The sequence below is a fragment of the Sciurus carolinensis genome, chromosome 1 (genome assembly GCF_902686445.1).
Source record: "Sciurus carolinensis chromosome 1, mSciCar1.2, whole genome shotgun sequence".
Taxonomy (NCBI): domain Eukaryota; kingdom Metazoa; phylum Chordata; class Mammalia; order Rodentia; family Sciuridae; genus Sciurus; species Sciurus carolinensis.
In genome coordinates, this window is record NC_062213.1 from 186,789,763 (window position 1) to 186,808,586 (window position 18,824).

At 51.2% G+C, this 18,824-nt stretch overlaps 2 protein-coding genes and 1 long non-coding RNA gene across 7 annotated transcripts in view; 1 reads left to right on the forward strand and 2 right to left on the reverse strand.

The window, feature by feature from the left end:
* Positions 1-5,039: 5,039 nt before the first annotated feature.
* Positions 5,040-9,204, reverse strand: LOC124981108 (uncharacterized). 3 transcript variants are annotated; one of them, XR_007107922.1, is made up of 5 exons: positions 8,821-9,204; positions 8,146-8,261; positions 7,425-7,563; positions 6,047-6,601; positions 5,040-5,816 (listed from the first exon to the last, which is right to left on the reverse strand). It is a non-coding gene; the product is annotated as an uncharacterized LOC124981108 (long non-coding RNA). The 3 variants fall into 3 exon arrangements; XR_007107921.1 differs by lacking the exon at positions 8,146-8,261 and having other exon boundaries at positions 8,821-9,201; XR_007107924.1 differs by lacking the exons at positions 7,425-7,563; positions 8,146-8,261 and having other exon boundaries at positions 8,821-9,201.
* A 47-nt stretch (positions 9,205-9,251) lies between these two features.
* Positions 9,252-17,065, forward strand: Fabp3 (fatty acid binding protein 3). The gene is made up of 4 exons (XM_047547278.1): positions 9,252-9,408; positions 13,374-13,546; positions 15,181-15,282; positions 16,769-17,065. The coding sequence occupies exons 1-4, from the start codon at positions 9,336-9,338 to the stop codon at positions 16,820-16,822; spliced, it is 402 nt and encodes a 133-aa protein (XP_047403234.1). The 5' UTR covers positions 9,252-9,335; the 3' UTR covers positions 16,823-17,065.
* The window catches only part of Zcchc17 (zinc finger CCHC-type containing 17), a 48,994-nt gene continuing 46,838 nt past the window's right edge, over positions 16,669-18,824 (reverse strand). For all 3 annotated transcript variants that reach the window (XM_047547250.1, XM_047547262.1, XM_047547256.1), the window contains one exon: positions 16,669-18,605. In XM_047547250.1, coding sequence (XP_047403206.1) covers positions 18,444-18,605 — 162 coding nt within the window. In that variant the 3' untranslated portion in view covers positions 16,669-18,443. The remainder of the gene's footprint in view (positions 18,606-18,824) is intronic.

The window sequence follows — 18,824 nt, forward strand, 5'->3', positions numbered from 1 at the left end:
TCAGAAATGAGTAAGGTGGAGCGGCTGCCTCAGCAAGCGCCCCATCTGACGGAGAGTAGGTCCCCCATAGCTTACTTGGACACCTCCCCTTCACCTTAAGCTCTCCACCAACACCCAGGAGTCCCGGTCTTATCTGTCTTTTCCCTGAGGCTGCTGTTCTCCTCTCTCCTCCTTCACCCTGGGCTCTTCTCTCCCTCTCACGTGATCCTCATCTTATTTGACCACAGTAGCCTGGGGGAACAGATTAGGTCTAAGACGGGAGGGGGCAGGACGAGCAGGTGGGGCTCAGGACCCAGCTGCAATGCTGCTTCTTCCCAGGAGAGGGCACACTGCCACCTGTGGCCGACACACCCCTCCGAGGTCCGATTCCAGAGCCAGTACCGACATCTGAGATTCCCAGCCACCTGGCGGGAAGACCACGGTCCAGAGAGGGGCAGTAGCAGCTGGAGGCCTGAGGTTACAAGCAGCTCTGCCTGAACTCTGCTTCCAGTGACCTTGACTCACAAGTGGCCACCTTGGCTCCCTCGACACCTGTCCTGGTCCTGGGAGATCTGCTGTCTGGTGAACAGGATGGGGGAAGGGGCTCCAGGCTGGGCGCCTCTGAAGCTCCTGGATCCAAGGGTATCATTTCTTAGGCTACCCATTCTTGAAGCCCCCAAATCAGCCTTCCTCTCTCCCCCAGGATCCCTTTGCCCTGCTCCCAACTTTTTTTACTTCAGCTAAACCATGGGGTTTGAGGGAAGGTGCTAAGGGACACAGTTCCTCGACCTGGCTGCCCTCCCCAGACATCTGGCCCCGTGTGGGTCCGTGGAGACTGACAACACCATCCCAAAACCCCTTCTATTTTTTTTTTTTTTTTTTTTTTTGTCCTGGAGATTAAACCCAGGGGCATATTACCACCAAGTGACATCCCCAGCCCTTTTTAGTTTTGACTTTGAGACAGAGGCTTGCTAAATTGCTGAGGCTGTCCTTGAACTTGCCGTCCTCCTGCCCACCCTCCTGAGTCACTGGGATTACAGGTGCGTACCACCGAACCTGGCAGAAACCCCCTTCCCTTAGAAACAGAAAACCAACCGCTCTGGGCCAAACTGTCCCAGGCTCTCCTCCAGGCACTTGAGTTAGCTCACTGCACCCTCAGTGAGGCGCCCGGGGCCCAGGCAGGACCTGAACTTCCACCCACGCGTCAGAGACCTCCAGTCCCCTGACAGCCATGTTCTCCTTTTTCTAAAGTCAAAACCCATCCAGAATGTGGAGGTTCCCAGTCTCTCTTGTGTGAGACCTTAATGTGTGGCCACTATGGCCAAGAGAGGAGAGACGTCCGCGGCTGCCAGGTCGCGACTTCAATTAGGAAGTCTCTTTCCCTTCCTGCTGGCTGCATGCGGGTGTGGGCGTGGCCAGGCCTCGGGGACTGTGCAGACTGGCGTGGCTGCCCCCACGCCTAGGTGATCTCCCCTGCCCAAGCCCCCAGTGACTTTCTTCTTTTTTATTTTATGTATTTTTATTTATTTATTTATTTTTGGCAGTTCTGGAGATGGAACCCAGGGCCTCGTACATACTAGGTGAGCATTTTATTACTGAACTACAGACTCTCTTTTTCTTTTTCTTTTTTTTTTTTTTTTTTTGTACCATGTATTCAACCCAGAGATGCTTAACCACTGAATCACATCCCCAGCCCCACCACCTATTTTTTTTTTTTTTTTGTATTTTATTTAGAGACAGGGCCTCACTGAGCTGCTTAGTGCCTAAGTTGCTGAGGCTGACTTTGAATTCACAATCCTCCTGCCTCAGCCTCCTGAGCTGCTGGGATTACAGGTGTGCGCGAAGACCCGTTCTTTTTCTTTTGAGACCTCTTGTTAAGTTGCTGGGGCTGGCTTCAACTTGTGATTTTCCTGCCTCAGCCTCAATGACTCTTGCTTGCCTTCAGAAAAAAGGCCAGGCTTCTCTGTGATGGAAGACCTCTCCCTGTCTGGCCCTAGCTGTCTTTTGGATCTCCTCACTTGCCATTTTTATCCTCTGCCCTCCCCGCAGACCAATCATGGAGAAAGGCACCTCTTCCTTCAGCTATTCCTTCTCCCTCGGCCTTCCCAATTCTTCTTCCACCCCTAGCGACAGACTCCTTGTGTCTTTCAAGACACAGGCCAAGACCTCCTCCCGCGTGGAGCCTCTCCTGACCCTCCCGGCAGGGTGAGCGGCTTCTCTGGTCTTCCAAGGTGCAGGGTCCACAGCCCTGTTAGCCCAGGCTGTCTGTCCTGTCACAGCCCCTAGAGGTGTCCGCCTGTCCCATCTCCCTCTGAGGGAGGAAACCAAGTCTAGGTCTTCTGTGGGTTGTTGTACCTAGTATGGCACCAAGCCAGTGGCAGTCAGGTTCAATGAGCACTTGAGAGAGACAGAGAGAGAGAGAGAGAGAGAGAGAGAGAGAGAGAGAGAGAGAGAGAGAGAGAAAGAAATGAGTGTGTGAATGGCCTGACTTGGCTGGAGGCCCAGGCCAAGGAGACAGGGAGAACATCTAGAAATAGCCCCAGACCAGGCCTGATGCCAGATAAACGGACTGCGTGAGAAGGTGGGCCCGGGACAGGCTGGTGCAGTCACGGGACTGGGGATTGGGCAGGCAGTGGCCCTGCTGCCTGGGCTCCTGGTCCTCTGGGTCTGTTAGCCAAAGTAGATGGGCCCTGCCTGACTGCTGGCAGGCGGTCCTGCTCTCAGACCTCAGTGACCCCAGTGACCAGTGAGTATTTTGGGCTGGGACTGAGCATCACCTGTTCCCTTGGCCCCACTTGTAGGGCAAAGGGGAGCCTGCCAGCCTACCCACTGATGAGGGTGCGGGTTGAAGGCAGGGACACTGGAAAAATGTGTCCTCTTTCCAGTCGGCTCCACATCGGCCTCTGCCCCATTCGGAGAGTCCCTTCTGAAGCACTGAGCACCAGTGTGTGGAGGACTGAAGAGATCACCTGGCCTTGCCGGCCACCAAGGGAACACTAAAGGAGGGCCCTGCCGAGGCCAGAGTGCCAGGCAGGGTGAGGACTCCCGCGGGGAAGCTGGGGGAGCTGCCCTCAGCCACGCAGCCTCCAGAGCCTCTTCTCGTCTGTAAGCTGGGGACAAGTCCTGACCACGAGGTCGTTATCAGGATCACAAGAATTGAGACAGAGGCTGCTGAACCCAGCACTGGCCTGTCAGAGTCGGCCATCATGGTGGCCGGGGAAATCGACCAGCGGCTACCGTGGTCCAGGCCTGGCCTCCCTTCAGCCCTCCTGGTCCTTAAAGTGAGCTCCTTCCCCTTGCCACCTAGTGTCTTGGCTAACTGTGAAGCCCAAGCATGCTGCCCCACGGACCTCGACACGACCCCCAAGACCCCAGGAAAGCCCACACCAGGCCGGCAGCCCGGCTCCACACCTGCTTCCTGGAACAATTCTGGCCCCGACTCCTGAGTCAAGGTCCACTCCTCGCCTCACCCAGGGACGCACAGCAGTCACCTGTCCTCACCAACAAGGCTCACCGGGCCTCCTGGAACAGCCTGCATCCTTCCAGAATCTTGGGCAAGCTGTTCCTGAACAGAATGCACTCTGAGGTGTGACCACTGTGCCACCTGTCTGGTGCAAGGAGGGGGACAGAGTCACTGTGGGGGATGAGAGTGGAGGCCAGGCCACATGGCACAGGGGCACGTGAGGTGCTGCTGGTGTAGCACTAGGTCTACCTTTCTAATTATAGTTTACTTCATCCAATATTAGAGGTTATTTAGATTTTTGCCAAAGCAAATTTTCACTGGAAGAGGAAACTAGTCAGTTCCAAGTCTGGGATCTGATTACATTACTTCCTGGAAACAGCTCTGTCCCCAAAGAAAGCTGCCTTTGAGATACAGGCTACACCAAGCACCCAGAAGTCCAGTTCTCACCCGGGAGAATGTGGGATCCCACCACACACTGGAAATGGCCCAGTGTCCTGGCCCTGGGTGGAGTAAAGAGGTCAGGAGAGCGGATCCTTTGCAGGAGGAGAGCTGAGAGCTGGGGGTGGGGGCAGAATTTTCAGAGAGAACCATGAGGAGGACAGTGGCTTTCTTTGCTCTGGAGAGACTGCTCATCCACCACCAGACAAATACTTGCTAGGCCCTGTGCACAGCGGAGAGCAGCAGAGCTGTCTAACCCTAGAAGGGCCTCCAGCGAAACAGCAAAGACATACTCTGACCACATCGAAGCAGGGTAAGTGTTCAGACAGGGCGACGGAGACACCCAGAGACAGGACAGTTAAGCAAACAGTAGAAAAATGTGTAGAGTTAACAAGGGACAAGGCAGGAAGAGAACTGTAGGCAGGCCAGGTATGGTGGCGCATGCCTGTTGTAGTCCCAGTGACTCAGGAGGCTGAGGCAGGAGAATTGCAAGTTTGAGGCCAGCCTCAGCAATTTAGCAAGACCCTAAGCAACTTACTGAGACCCTGTTTCTAAATAAAAAGAGCTGGGATGTAGCTCAGTAAGAGGGAAGCATACGTCCCTGGAAGGTACCAAAGATCAGAACGAAAGAATAAACACTTTAAAAAAAAGAGTCCAAAGGCTGCAGCATGAGAGCCTAAAGAGACAGGCAGGGGTTACCAGGGGCTGCACAAAGGGAAGCTTGCTTGTCTTCTCAGAGTCCTTGGGAGGCCAGCTAGGCAGGGACCCTGTGTTGGTTTTTATTTTTTTCTTTCTATATGTTTTATTGGTGTGTCATAGTTGTACCTAATGCTGGGGTCAATTGTCACATATTCAGACATGCACACAAGATAACAATATAATTTGGCCAGTATCCTGGTGTTTTTGACAGAGGAATAAACTGACACTCAGGGAGGTCATGACTTGCTCAAGGTCACCCAGCTGGTATATAAGTAACAAAGGCAAGACTGGAACCCAGCTGAGTCTCTCCAGAGAACCTAAAGCTGGAGAGGTAGCCAGATGCACCCACCCACTCGCTCTTTCTCTCACTCACTCATTCTTCATTATTCAGAACCCAACTATCTGCCAGGTGCTCTTTCTGAAACAGGATTTCAGTAACAAGTCAACAGAACAGGTGAGACCAGGCTAAAGAGGCTGGGCTTTATTCTGTCAGTAACAGACAGAGCAGCTGGTTAGGGCTGGGGGTAGCTCAGTGGTAAGTGCTTGCCCAGCACAGGCAAGGCCCTGGGTTCAATCCCCAGCACTGGAAAAAGAAATAAAACCGCTGGTTCCGGGAAGGTGGCCCCTCCCAGCTCCTGAGCGGCCCCTCCCCCTGGGGCTGCAGGGCCTTTGTCCCCTTCTAGGGAGCAGGCTGCCTGCCTGGGGCAGCTGTTTCTCAGAAGCGAACCAGTGTTGAGTACACCTGTGGGTGCTGGCGTCGTTTGTCCTCTCAGACCCACCCCACAGCGACTCCTGAGGCTGATTTCCTGGAAACAGGTCTGTCCCCAAAGAAAGCTGCCTTTGAGACACAGGTTACAATAGGCATCCAGAAGTCCAGTTCTCACCTGGCAGAATTTGGAGAACAAGGAAGCAGATTTCCTAGTGGCAGAAGGAACACTTGCCTCCACCCCCTGTGGCTGCAGTCCCTCTAAACTGTGACGGGGGCAGGGCCGCAGCTTTCCTGTTTACCAGATCCCCCAAGCCCAGCATAGGGCCTGGCCTCAGGGGGAGTGCAATTAAGAGTAGTATGGTGGACAGGTTATTTAAAGGGACAGAAAGGGAGGGAGGAGGGAACTTATCTGCAGTATCTAATGTCTACTCCATGACCTCAGAAAAAGTTAACCAAACACTTGGAACCTTCCTTTTGACTCAGGGTCTCAAAAGGACTTGGCTCATTCAACTGTCCTGGGGAGGAAACCTGGAAGGGAGAGAGAAAAAGGAATTACTATTTGTTGAATATTCGTTTTAGGTTTTCCATTTATTCTCTCTTTTAAGCCTATGACAACCCCAAGAAATTGAGGACCTTGCTGCATTTGAGGGGAAAGGAGATTCAGAAGGGGACAGTGCTCGCTGCAGTTCTCTAGCTAGTAACTGACAGGCCTGGGATTCAGAACCCAGGCCTCTAAATTGTGGAGGCTGGCCTCAAACTTGCCTTAGTCTCCGAGTATCTGGGATTAGATGAGGGTGCCACCACAGTGCCCTGCTTGAAAGAGGCCTCTTTCTAAGCAGAATGCTTCTGATATTCCATGTACCAAGGGAGAAGCACGGAGGGTGTGGAACAAAGGGTTATCAAAACCCCACGATTCCATGGTAGGCAGAGACTGAGAGCTCTACCATTACCAGAAAAAGAGAAAAAGTCCCAGTTGCAGGTATTAGAGGTGGCAAGGAGCAAGGTGAAGATGGTCAGCATCCACTGACTTAGATCCCGGAGGGGCAAAAGGAGGGTCTCCACATGCCCGCGTCAGTGGGCCCTCTAGCTCTGCTTCTTTGGCTCCACCTCCAAACCTTTCCCAGGCCAGCAGCACAGTCCTTAATGGAGGCACCCAGATGGCAAGGGAGGGTCCAGGAAAGAGCTGGAGATGCTGAGCAGGCCTCCCTTTCCCCTCCCCATGGCCCCATGGATCATCCGGTGTGCCGGCGCATCTCATTGGTCACTCCTGGTTACTCATCGCTCCTCTTCTCCATCCTCCCAGGCTGTGGTTGCTGTGGAAACAGAATGGTGACGTCAGCGTAGGGAGAGGCCTGAAGAGATGCTGCTCTTGGCAAGCACTGGTTCTGCTGCCCGCCAGATGCTATAGCCACATCTGGATCTGCCAATAGCAAGAGGAGCAGGACAGGATGCACACACACCCCTCCCAAAACCGTAGTGAGCATGGGAGGGCAAGGAGGATGCAGGTACTCAGGGTGAGGAGGAGAGGATGCACATACTTAGGAGGCAGGATGAAAGGTTCCAGCGTGGGAGTTGCACCTATAAAGCCATCAACTCAGGAGGCTGAACAGGGGATTCAGATTTCAAGGCCCACCTAGGCAACTTACCCAGACCCTGTAGAGAGGGCTGGGGATATGACTCAGTGGCAGTGTACCCCTAGACCCAATTTCCAGTAACTAACATCGCACACTCACACACACACACACACACACACACACACACACACACAGAAAGAGGATGAAAATCAGCAGAAGAAAGATGCGGTGTGACTTAGGAGTCAACTGTGGTGACACTGTGAGAGCACAGTAGTTAGAGCAGGGGTAGCTGATCTGGGGTTTGTCTAGAGTGACTCAAAACCCACGCTGAACCTCTTCTGTCCTTCACAGCTGCAGCCTTTTCTAGTCCTGACTCAGGATAAAGAAGAACCAGGAAGCAAAGAAACCTGCCTTGGAAGACCCAGCAGGGGCGGGGCAGGCTTCAGACTCAGGTGTCCTGCATCATTCATGGAGCTACTAAAACCAGGCAGCGGCAGTGAATGTCTATTGAGGGAACCATGCTTAGCATTTAAATGTGTTCTCCTACTTGATCCCCACGTACCTCTACTTCAAAGACAAAACTGAAACGACAAGTGACTTCAGTGCATTGCTGAAGGCCACAGCCTAATACCCAGTGAAGTTAGGATGGGGACACACATCTTTCCACCAGCAATTGTCAACCCAGCTGCAGCTCTCCACCACTGCAATATAAAGATCACAAAGGGACACAGCTTGGGGACCTGGGTCTCAGGCCACTCGGTCCTTGAGAGTGGAGGCCCTGTGTCTAAAGGCTGTGTGACCTTGAAGTCAGAAACCATCCTTACCCCCGCCTCCCCTGGCACCTGCTCTGGTAGTGAGGTCACCAGGGCTCCATGTCTAGCCCTGAGGCCTGTCCCAGTAGCTTTGGCCAAAATGGGCCTCTGAGTCTTCTGGCAACTGGGTAGTCCAAAGGAATCAAGACCTTGGGAGAGGACTCTTCCTCTGGGCCTTCTTCCCAGGAGAGCCAGGGGAAGGGAAGAAGAGATTTCCCCATGGGAAACAGGCCCAGGGAGGAAGATCTGCCCCATTATAGGTGTGAGGCAGAGTCGGAAGGGTCTCAGGGACCCCCCTTGTCCACCAAGTACCCTTCTGCAGGCTGGCGTTCACCCCGCCTGTGCAGGGCCCTTCTGCTGGGAATTCTCCCAGACCTCTCTTCTCTTGTCCATGAGCCCCCAGGTCAGGCTCAGCACAGGCCTCCCTGTCAAGTCACCACGCTAGGTGAGGGACTGTTCCTTAAGACTAACCATGGGCCTGTTTCCCGTTGTCTCTCTCCACAGCAGTTCCCAGCACAAACCAAGTGTTTTAATAGCTGCTGGATTCATGAACGGGTTCCTCCGAGCTGAGCTCCCATTGTTCACTCCTAACCAGGGAATGGCAACATTTAATTCAAGGACTTTGTTTAAAAAAAAGTTCAACATGATAATGTACTTAGAGCCCTGAGAATGCAACAAACATCAATACAAGGAGGGTCTTTTCATTACGAAAAGTGCTTTGTGAACTGTAAAGTGCCAAAACGACCACGTAGTGGGCTCTTTGAAGGAGGTGCCAGTTCTAGGAGAAGGCAAGCCGGCTGGTGCCCAGGTCAGGGAGGGGTCCTTGGGCCTGACAGAATTTCTGAAGGAGGGTGAAGGGAACGACCTGAGCGACATGAGCTCAAGCTCAGAGGTCAGGGCAAGGTGGGGAGCTGGTCCGCGGGAGGAAAGGCGCCAGCCGGAGACATTCCGTAGGGAGGGGAGAGCACGTGCGGGGTGGGCACGGGGAAGGACGCAGGGGCAGCTCCATAGCAGACAGTGCCCCTGATGACGCCCCGAGCCCCCGCCCCGGGCAGTGGGAGGAGGGTGCTAGGCTTGCCATCTGGGCTTCAGTGCACCGCGTATTTCCAATGACCTTGTCCGTTCCCCCCTGAGCTGGCTTCTCACCTATGAATTAAGGGCAAAGACGCCCGTGCCACAGAGTCAGCCACAGCTTTCCCCGCGGGGGTCACCAACCCAAGGGCGAGCTTCCCTCTCCTCTAGTCTCATCTCGGCCGCAGGGACGCAGGTGGTAGTGTCGGTGGCGTGCGCATTAGCTCGCGGCCGGGCCCCAGTCGCTTCCTGCTCAGATTCCGGAGAGCGCCCCAAGCCAGGGGAAGGAGCAGATGTTGCCAGCTCGGGCATGGGACTCCGCGGCCGGGCACCGGCGCTGACGCAGGCGAGCCCGGCGCCACCGGCCGGGCCCCTCCCCCCTGGGCGGGTGGGGGATGGGCGCCCAGCCCCCGTGAGCGAGCGCTCGCCCCGGGCTTCCTATTTCGGGAGCCGGGGGGCGTGGGCCACAGCTCATCATGTGATGCAAGGGCTATTTAAAGCGGCAGCTCGGTCCGGGAGCCGCCGGTCCCAGAGTCTCTGCAAGTCTTTCATCTCTCACAGCTTCTTTCTCAGCCTAGCCCAGCCTCACCATGGTGGACGCCTTCCTGGGCACCTGGAAACTAGTGGACAGCAAGAATTTTGATGATTACATGAAGTCACTTGGTGAGCGGGCAGCCGAACTCTGGATGCCGGGTGGGAAGGGGCTTGCTGCTCACCTAGCTCGGCACAGCGCTCTGCTTGTCTGGTTTCTTGTGCGCCTGCCCGCATCCATCCCTCCTGGATAAGGTTGGATAGCGGGACGCAGAGATGGCAGCCTGGGCTGGGGCGTGGGAGGCCTTTTGGGATGGGGCTTTCATGGTCCGAACCTGGCAGAGGGCTACCCAGGTAAGGAGGTGCAGGGAGGAGGCAGCTGTGTCTCCCGATGTCAGGCAGGGAGTCGCTTTCTAGGAAGAGGGGTATATGATCTGGAGGTAGGGGGAGGGTTTGGATAAGAGAAGAGCACTAATCAAAAGCCCAAGGTGAGCCTGGGGAGAAAAAAAGGGGTATGTGGGGCACAGAATCTGGAGGAGTTTGAATCCAGAAAGGGAATGGGACAGATAGTGTTCTGTGACCTAAAGAAGTAGGAAGGAACCTAGGAAGAGATTGAGTGAGAAAAATCAGTGAATAGGATATGTGCAAGAAGTGAGACAGAGACTCTGGCACAGTTAGCCAAAATCCCTTCCCCTCCATGTTGCATTAGGGAAAAGACTGTCCCAGGAGGTGATTTCTCAGCAATCTGGCATTGGCCTGCAGTGGTGTGTCAGCAGGTCTTAGTCACTGTAAGTGAGCCTGGTGGTAGGGTGGGACAAGAGGCCCATCGCCACCTGGGCTTCCCTACAGCCTATCTCAGCCACCTGTTCAGTACAAGGAGCAGTGTGAGAAAGCCTTTGGACTTCCAGGGTGCAGCAGAGGGTTCTAGAGCAAGGTCAAGACCTGCTCAAGGGGGAGGGTCACTGGTCTAGGAGGGTATGGAGAACTGTGTGATTGTAGAATGGGGAAGAATAGTTTCAAAGAATCCTACAGGTAAGGACCGTAGGAAAACAGGCCAAGATTGAGTAGAAATTCCATAGCAGAGCTGGTAAGAAAACCCAGGACTTACAGATCCATAACCCAGAGATCTTCCCACTACCCTGTAGACACTAGGAATGGGAGGAACTGCTTACCGAAAGACTGACCTCAGCCCTTCCTCTGCTGGTTTGAACTTAGATGGAGAAGGTGATGCCCTTTCTCTGAAATTCTGGGCTCTATTCTAGTCCACCAGGTTGGGACAGGGAAACCTGGGATGATGTTCACGGTTGAGCTGGGTTCCATGCCTTGCTTCCAAGGAAGGAGGGTTAGTTGCAGCAGATAGGTAAACAGGTGTATGTAGGGGTCCCTCTCAATCTTTGCTCCTAGTCCTTCTTTGGAACAGGTACCCAAAGTGTACCCTAGCTCTCAGTTACACCTACCCTATCCTGGGGACATACCTAGTGACTTCAGGAAGGCAACCATTGTTTGGAAGAGAAGCAAGCTCTTGGGGAATCTGAATTGCCCAGGTTTAGTTCCTCTTCTCAAAGCAGATGTTTGGGCCAAATGACCCAAACTGAGCTGCAACAAGTTTACTACCCTTGTTCCCTTATTCTGCCCAATTTGGGCCAGAGGCCAGGTCTCCCTAAGGACCTGTCATCTTTGGGCAGGTTTTGTCTTTTGGGGTGCTAAAGGTTGACCCAGGACCTGAAACACACTAAGCATGTTAGAACACATAGCACTGAGCTATGCTCTTAACCCATGACAACTTCTTATGTTAGGGCCTAAGACTATTCAGCCTGCTTTTCTCAGAAAGAATGAGGCCCACTGAAGAAGGGAGAAGGAAGAAAGGAAGGGAGGGAGGGAGAGAAGAAGGGGAAAGGGAGAAGGGGAAAGGCAAAGAGAAAGGGAGGGAGGAAAGGAAGAGAAGGGAAGGAAAAGAAAGAAAAGGAAAGGAAGAAAACAACACCTTAGCTCTCAGGAGCTAGCTTTGGCTTCATTTCTTTCTTTTTTTGTGGTACTAGGGATTGAACCCAGGGGTGCTGTACCACTGAACTACACCCTCAGCCCTTTTTCTATTTTTTGAGACAGAGTCTAAGTTGCTGCGGCTGGCCTTGAATTTGGTGATCCTCCTGTTTCAGCCTCCCAAGTCACTGGGATTACAGGTGTGCGCCATCATGCCTTGCAGTTTTCCTTAGTTTCTTGTGTCTCAGTCCCTCATTTATCTCTGGTTTCCTTCCTCAACATTCCATACCCCTTGGCAGGTCCTGAGCAAACAGCTTCTGGTGCGGTGACAAGGCCCACCTCTGCACTAGGGAGTATGACTGGTCTGACTCACCCTGATTCCAGGAAGTAAGGCCAAGCCCCTCACTGGGCAGGTAGGGTGGGCTGGCATCAGCATAACTGCAGAGGCAGTCCCTACCCCTCGTGCCCTAGACCAAGGGTTCTCAGGAGGCAAAGAGGTCCAGCTTAGTACCAACGAACACAGGCACAACTGGTGGCCTTGATGCATGCATTATGTGAGGACAGAATGGCACTGCGGGAACAGTGAACAGTCTGGGAGTCTAGCTATTGCTTGCTCTTTGTTTGAATTCAGATCAGACACCACACAGAGCCCCATTTGTAAACTTGGAACAATGAAACCTACCCTTAGGGCTTTTCCAAGCATTAAGTAAAACAACCTGTATAGAACATGCGCAATGTACACAGCTTCCAGTAAGCACTGTGTACTCAGGCACATTTAGACCAGACACCACTATCTTGGGCTGCCTCCTGCCTCACCGCTGCCTTGGGGACGGACAGCTCAGTAGAGGCTGCTGGGGGCAGTGGGGCAGGGCAGTCATGATGAGAGTTCAGTAGCAAAAGGGCAGATTCCAGGGAAGCTACAGCCTGAAGGCACGGAGGCTTAGGCTGAAAGTTGTGTTCATTTGCTGGTAGACTTTGCCCAGCACCCAGGGAAGCCATGCATAGGCCAGGAGAGTCCCCATAGGAGTCAGGGGACGAGTGTTTCTTAACTCATTGTGTTTACCACCCTAGACCTCTCCCCAGTCTTCTAAATTTGTACCTGCCCCCTAAATGAGAGGCTTTGCAATGGTTGTGTTCCCACATTTGGTGGATAAGAGCACTAATGTTTCTCAGGTTTCAGGTAAAAATTTCCAAGGGTAGAAAATTCTTAAGCCAAAGTCTATTTCACCTGAGTTTGAGATACTTGGGTAGCCTGGACTGTAACCTGGTGCTCTGCCTTGGGAGGTGGTATGAACAGATAAATGAGCTCTGTAGTCAGTTATGGCTTCAACTTTAGGTGTGTGACCCTTAGCTTAAACTCCATCGGTGTTTACATCTGTAAAATAGAGATAACAGTATAACTGTTATCAACATTTCAAGGGGATAGGAAGGACTGAATGAGGTAAAGCAATACTTACCACACAACATACTTGATACCTTATTTATTATTGTTGGCACTGGGGATTGAACCCAGGGATACTCAAGTACTGAGCTACATTCCCAACCTTTTTTATTTTTTGAGACAAGAGTCTCACTAAGTTACCCAGGCTGGCCTTGAACTTGTGATCATCCCGCCTCAGCCTCCCATGTAGTTAGGATTACAGGTGTGTCACCATGCCTGGCTATTTGATACCTTATTCTAATCTCAGTTCTGTCACTAACTTCCTGTGGCATGCCTGTTCCTTATGTTTCTCATCTAATGGGGTCAAGTTTATTTGCTCCACAGAGCTAAGGGGAAGACTGAATTTAAAAAAAATAATAATGGCAGCCAGGTGCAGCAGCAACTGTAATCCCAGTGAGTTAGGAGGCTGAGGCGGGAGGATCACAAGTTCAAGATCAGATTTAGTAATTTAGTGAGGCCCTGTCTCAAAATAAAAAATAAAGATTGGAGATGTGCCTCAGTAGTAAAGTCCTTCTGGAATCAATCCCCAGTACCTGCTCAGCTCCCAAAAAACACCAAAGATTTAGGCTGATCCTGGTCTAAGAATCAGCTTGTACAGTTCCTCTCAAGTTCCTTGAGCTTGTACAGTGCCTCTGGGCTGCAGCTCATATTCTCATCATCTTCCCCTGGCCCTCAGGTGTGGGCTTTGCTACCAGGCAAGTGGCCAGCATGACCAAGCCTACCACAATCATCGAAAAGAATGGGGACACCATCATCCTAAAAACACAGAGCACCTTTAAGAACACGGAGATCAGCTTTCAGCTGGGGGTGGAGTTTGATGAGACTACAGCAGATGACAGGAAGGTCAAGGTAAGTCAGGGAAGGGGGCATAGGAAAAGAAGGGTGCTGAGACCCTGAAGGGCAGGCTCTTACAGGGAACTTGCATGACACAGGTTCATAAAGCTTGCTCGGTGCTAGAAGGTCCTAGGTGCTAAATACATATTAGTTCCGTCCACTTGCCATCCCTTCTTGGAAGCACCTACCAGCTGCCTCTGGGAGTGGGCAGCACAGAGCCAGAATGTTCTGACCTCAGTGCTCCTTCAGCTCCAGCTGGGTGACCTTGTGCAAGGTATGCAGAAGCTCTGGGTTTCTTTCCTCTTCCATAGATGGAGGAGTTAAGCAGCCATGGCTGTGACCTGAAGTGTTTTGGGACTGGTGCCCAGGAGATATCAGGGCCTTCCACTGAGTGAGGTCATCCAGGCCTCCACCCACAAAGTAGGCAGCTGGGAACAAGAGACTGAGACCTATTCAGATGTTTCCTCTTCTGCAACCTGTAATTCCCAGGCTTGGCCAGTGACCCTGGAACTATTTCCAGTGCAGCCAACTGACAGGCAGTTAGAATGGTGTTCTGAGACGTACACTCACATTGCCCTGGGTGTCTTCCCACCGAGTCGTAACTCCCTGTTCCAGGGTGGGGGTAGGGAGCAACTAGCCCCCAGTCTCAGGTCTCCATTACCCCATGGTGGTTTTCTCTTGGCAGCTTGCCTCAGGCTTCCCAGCACAGGACCAGGCATGGGAGAGAAAAAGGGGCTCTGACTTCTAAAGGGTATCCCTACAGCGGCATCTTCACCCTAAAACACAGCTCTTCCACTGGTTTCCTCATAGCTACTCCCAGGAAGAACAGGGTAGGGGCTGTTTTCCTTGCAGAGGAAGAGGCGCTAAACCCCAGTGCAGAATCACACAGCAGGCTGGCAGCAGAGCCGGGGATGTTACCCTAAAACAGAAGCTGACCTTGGAAGGTGGCTGTCCTGCCACATATTCCTACCTCCCTAAGCTTGCCAGTTCTTGAGGGGCAAGAACCCTAGTGAAACACAACTCTGGGATGTGAGTGCCAAAAATAATTTGGTCTGAATGGGCAGAAAACTCAGAGGGATGAGAATGAGGAGTAAGGTGGGCTACAGAAAGCACAGCAAGACATAGCAACCCCAAAACATAAATACAACCTCTGTCCCCTGCTGCACCTTGCTCAGCAAGGTTCCTAAGTCTGGACTATAGCCCCCAAATTCCTAGAGGAGACAGACCTGGGAGAGCTGCCAAATGAGATCCAGCTGATGCAGGCTGGCAGCACCCAGAGGACTAAATGGGCCTCTGAGCCAGGGCTGAGGCACACTCCAAGGACACCCAGCCCAATGACCTTGTAGTTGCTGCCCTCTTGTCAGCTGAAGGGGGGGGTCACATGATGTGGACTGAGGAGAGGGAAACCTAATTTTCTAACACTCCCCATCACGAAGGGTCTTTTAGACACTGTGTGATGGCCACAACCAGAAAGAGATCCCAGAACTCCTCCTCAGCTCATCCATCAGGAATATGGACAGGTACGTCTTCTGTCTTGGAGGAAGCAGGGCTGTGGAGTATAGGATAAGTACTTTTCTCTCTCTTTCTTCTTATCCTGTTCCTCAGTCCTGGCTCAGATCGCCGCTCAGGCCTCTACCCTTTTTTCACAGTCCACTGTGACGCTGGATGGAGGAAAACTTGTCCATGTGCAGAAGTGGGACGGGCAGGAGACTACACTCGTGCGGGAGCTAAGTGATGGGAAACTCATCTTGGTAAGACGGGCAAGTTTGGAGCCTTAGCAAACTGTTTACTAATACTTTTTATAGCCTAGCCTGTAGAAGGCCAAGGTCCTCCCCTGGGAGCCATCAAAGCTGGGACAAGAGAGGCAGAAGCAGGGTCATAGCTTTGGACTCACAAAGGTCTGGATTCAAATCCCGGTTTATAGGCTACATGACTTGGACAAGTCACCTTCTCCAAGTGCAACTATAAAGTGGGTTATACTAACCCCTACCTTCAGTGCTGCTGGGAAGTCTGAAAAAGACCGGGTATGCACAGCAGAAACCATCACTGGGGAGGGAGGCAGACAGCAGATGGGCCACAGCCCAAGAGGAGGTGAGAAGCAGGGCCAATCTGACTCCAGGCTCTCCAGGACAGGCTCCCATTTCCCATGAAAGCATTTCCTTCCCTCTCACATGCAGGGGCAACCTGGTGACGGGTGGGGGCACTGATGGACAGCACAACCCTTTCTTCCCCAGTCCCTCTGTGTTAGTTCTAGGTCTGGCTTCCTTTACCTATTGCCTGGATAGGAAGGACCAAACACAGGCTGGCAGATCTGTCTATTTAGATAAGCTTGGGGGCTTCACTTGGAGAATGTACCCTCCACTGAACTCTCCCCCAGATTCAGGGCACAGATGGTAGCCACTTGTGGTCTCTACCTTCTAATGCTGTAGGGCCTCAAGTTCTTTTATCGGCATCTTCACTGAAGACCTTCCTGGGGAGCATAATTGCTAACTACATTCTTACACTCAGAGTTGAGAACAAGGTGCCCAGCTTTGGTGGGGATAGGATACAAAGTACCGGACCTCACTGACCATTCAGATTACTGTGAGGCCATGGGCTTGGCTCTAATGATACCAGATTGAATGGTGGGGATCTGGCCTTGCCCCAACTTGGGGAACTCAGGGAAAGAATGCAGAGTTGGTAGCTTAGCACAGCCATTCCTCAAGTATCTCTGGCCATTTTTATTCAACTATTTTTTTTTTTTTTTGAAAGTAATCTTTTTTTTTTTTTTAATTTTTAAAGTATTTTTAGTTGCAGATGGACACAGTACCTTTATTTGGTTTATTTAATTTTATGTGGTGCTGGGGATCGAACCCAGTGCCTCACATGTGCTAGGCAAATACTCTACCACTGAGCCACAACCCCAGCCCTTTATTCAACTATTTGTCTACTGTGTGCCAGGCACCATCTTAGGCGTAAGGATGAAGGAAGCTGAATGGTATAAGGGAAAGAGAAACAAATTATATCCTTTTTTAAGGCTCATTTCCCCTCATCTCTAAAGTAAGAATTACAGTGCCTACCTTAGAGACTTGGTACATATCAAACAGAAAAAAAAAAAATATATATATATATATATATATATATATATATATGTATGTATGTAAAGTGCCTGGCACAGAGCAGGTACTCAGGTGACAATTATCAGGATGAGTAGAGAGTGCTGCTCAGGCCTTCCCCTGACTCTGTCTTTCCTTCCAGACGCTCACCCATGGCAGTGCAGTGTGCACTCGCACTTACGAGAAGGAGGCGTGACCTGCCAGCGCTGTCACTGACTGCTCCTCTGCCAGCTGGCTACCCCTGGACTCAGCACCACATTGCCTCATTTTTTCCTCTGGCATTTTGTATAAATCTACTTTGGGGAATTCTTTTGAGGTCAAATGGCACCAGCCTGAATCCAGTTCCAGTTCCCATTGTGTATGTGTGGTTTTGTTTTGTTTTGTTTTTTAAACTGTATCCAAAGAGTGCTCTGAGGTTAATAAAGCAGAGCAAAGATGACCCAGTTGCCTTTGGTGCCATGGTTCTAGGAGTCTTTCCCCATGTGTCAGTCAGCAGAAATAACTGCTTTAAGGTCACTTAAGATCAAACACTGGATGAGAAGCTATAATGGGCAGTCTCAGGGACACTAATAATGATAGAGGCACCTACACCTTGCCTTGACATTGCCCCTGTCAATGGTCAAATTACCATTCCAGTCATTAGAGGGTTGGCCACTGAACTGTCACCTCTGGCCCATCGTGCATTGAGTACTTTTGGGTCTGGCTCTTTGTGGAATGCTGTGGTTACTCCCTTCCCAGGGTGTAGGTTCACAGGATCTAGGCTAGTGCTATTGTGGGAGGAGATGACCACTGGTCAAGATGACCGCTGAGCTCTCATCTATACACCAAGCTAGTACTCAAGGTTATAAGTCTTACTGGTTCTCTAATCAACTCTGGGGAAAGAGATCATCTGATCATTACAGAAGGGTTTATAAGTGACCTCAAGAAAGCTGTGGCCTGCAAGTGATTCTAGCTCTGTAACCAGCCCTTGGCTGGGCTTCTCTCCAAAGTCTAAGGGAACATATTAAATGTTTTTCTGTCAACTAATGCAGGTTCAGTGACTATAAATCTGTTAAGTTACCCAAGAAGAAGGATTATAAGAATAATAAGTTTCAGTAGGTTTAAAACCAAACACATTTCCGTTTAGTGCCAGGAATTTAAGCAGAGTCCTGAAGTGGAACTAGCCAACTCATACAGTAGTAAATAGAAAGGAGAGCAATGATCTTGGCTTCAGGTGTCTGGTTCAGTGGTCTGTTGGAATGTCATACATAAGTCAAACTGCAAACAACTGCTTTATGGCTGTTGTCACTGGCTATCACTTCTAGCATAGAACCATACTGGGGAATGGAAAAAGTGAGCACCACTTCTCACCTTGTTCTCCCTCCTGCTCCCAGTTTCTCTGTGCTCCCCCATATGCAGCACAGACTACCCCATCACCTGGTTCAAGAAGACCAACAGGAAGGTGCCAGTCATTGTTCAAATACAGCCAGGCACTCACCTCCACAGCAGTACTGTGGCTTTAGCCTGGACTCCTACAAAGGAGCTCTGGCAGTGGCAGCTGGGGAGGGTAAATAGACCTCCTGCTGAATGAAGGAAGTTAATGAATGGGTGGGCCTCAAGGGTCACTTGCAAAGGGATTAGGAGCAGTAAGGACAGAAACTCATTCAGGCAGCTGCTTTTGACCTGGAACTCCCAAACCTGCTTGCTGCGTTCCCATGGAACTCAGTGGGGTGGGAGGCCATATTCTCACTATTGAGTCTTTTCAGGAGCCAGAGCTTCAAGGCACAAAGCTCTTGGTTCCTTATTCTCTCAACCACCCCCATCTCTCTTTTCTACTCTCATTCCTTGTGCTTCTTCTTATGCTTTTTCTTCTTTTTCTTCTTCTTCGCCGCCTTGCTATCTTTTGATGTGTGCTTTGCTTTCTTGCCCGTATCACTCTCAGAGTCTGAGCTGTCAGAGTCAGACGATTTCCTGTCTCTATGTTTCTTTTTCTTCTTTTCCTGAAAAGAAAAATTTAAAGTTCAACATTGTATGTGTATATTTGCTTTAAAAAAATAATAGCTGTAATTAGAAGGGAGCCATTTAATAAATGTTATAAGAAAATAAATAAGGCAATAAAGTAAATATTTTGAGTACAAAAAATAGCCAAAACAAGTGAAAGAACCAAGACAATACAGTATCTATTGTAAATTCCGGTGTATACAACATATGAGTACATG

What these genes read in the sequence shown, in the direction of transcription:
- Fabp3 (XM_047547278.1), top strand. Translation starts at nt 9,336, where the DNA reads ATGGTGGACGCCTTCCTGGGCACCTGGAAACTAGTGGACAGCAAGAAT. An exon ending in TGATTACATGAAGTCACTTG is followed by an intron (nt 9,409 to 13,373) that starts GTGAGCGGGCAG and finishes CCTGGCCCTCAG; the next exon opens with GTGTGGGCTTTGCTACCAGG. An exon ending in CAGATGACAGGAAGGTCAAG is followed by an intron (nt 13,547 to 15,180) that starts GTAAGTCAGGGA and finishes CTTTTTTCACAG; the next exon opens with TCCACTGTGACGCTGGATGG.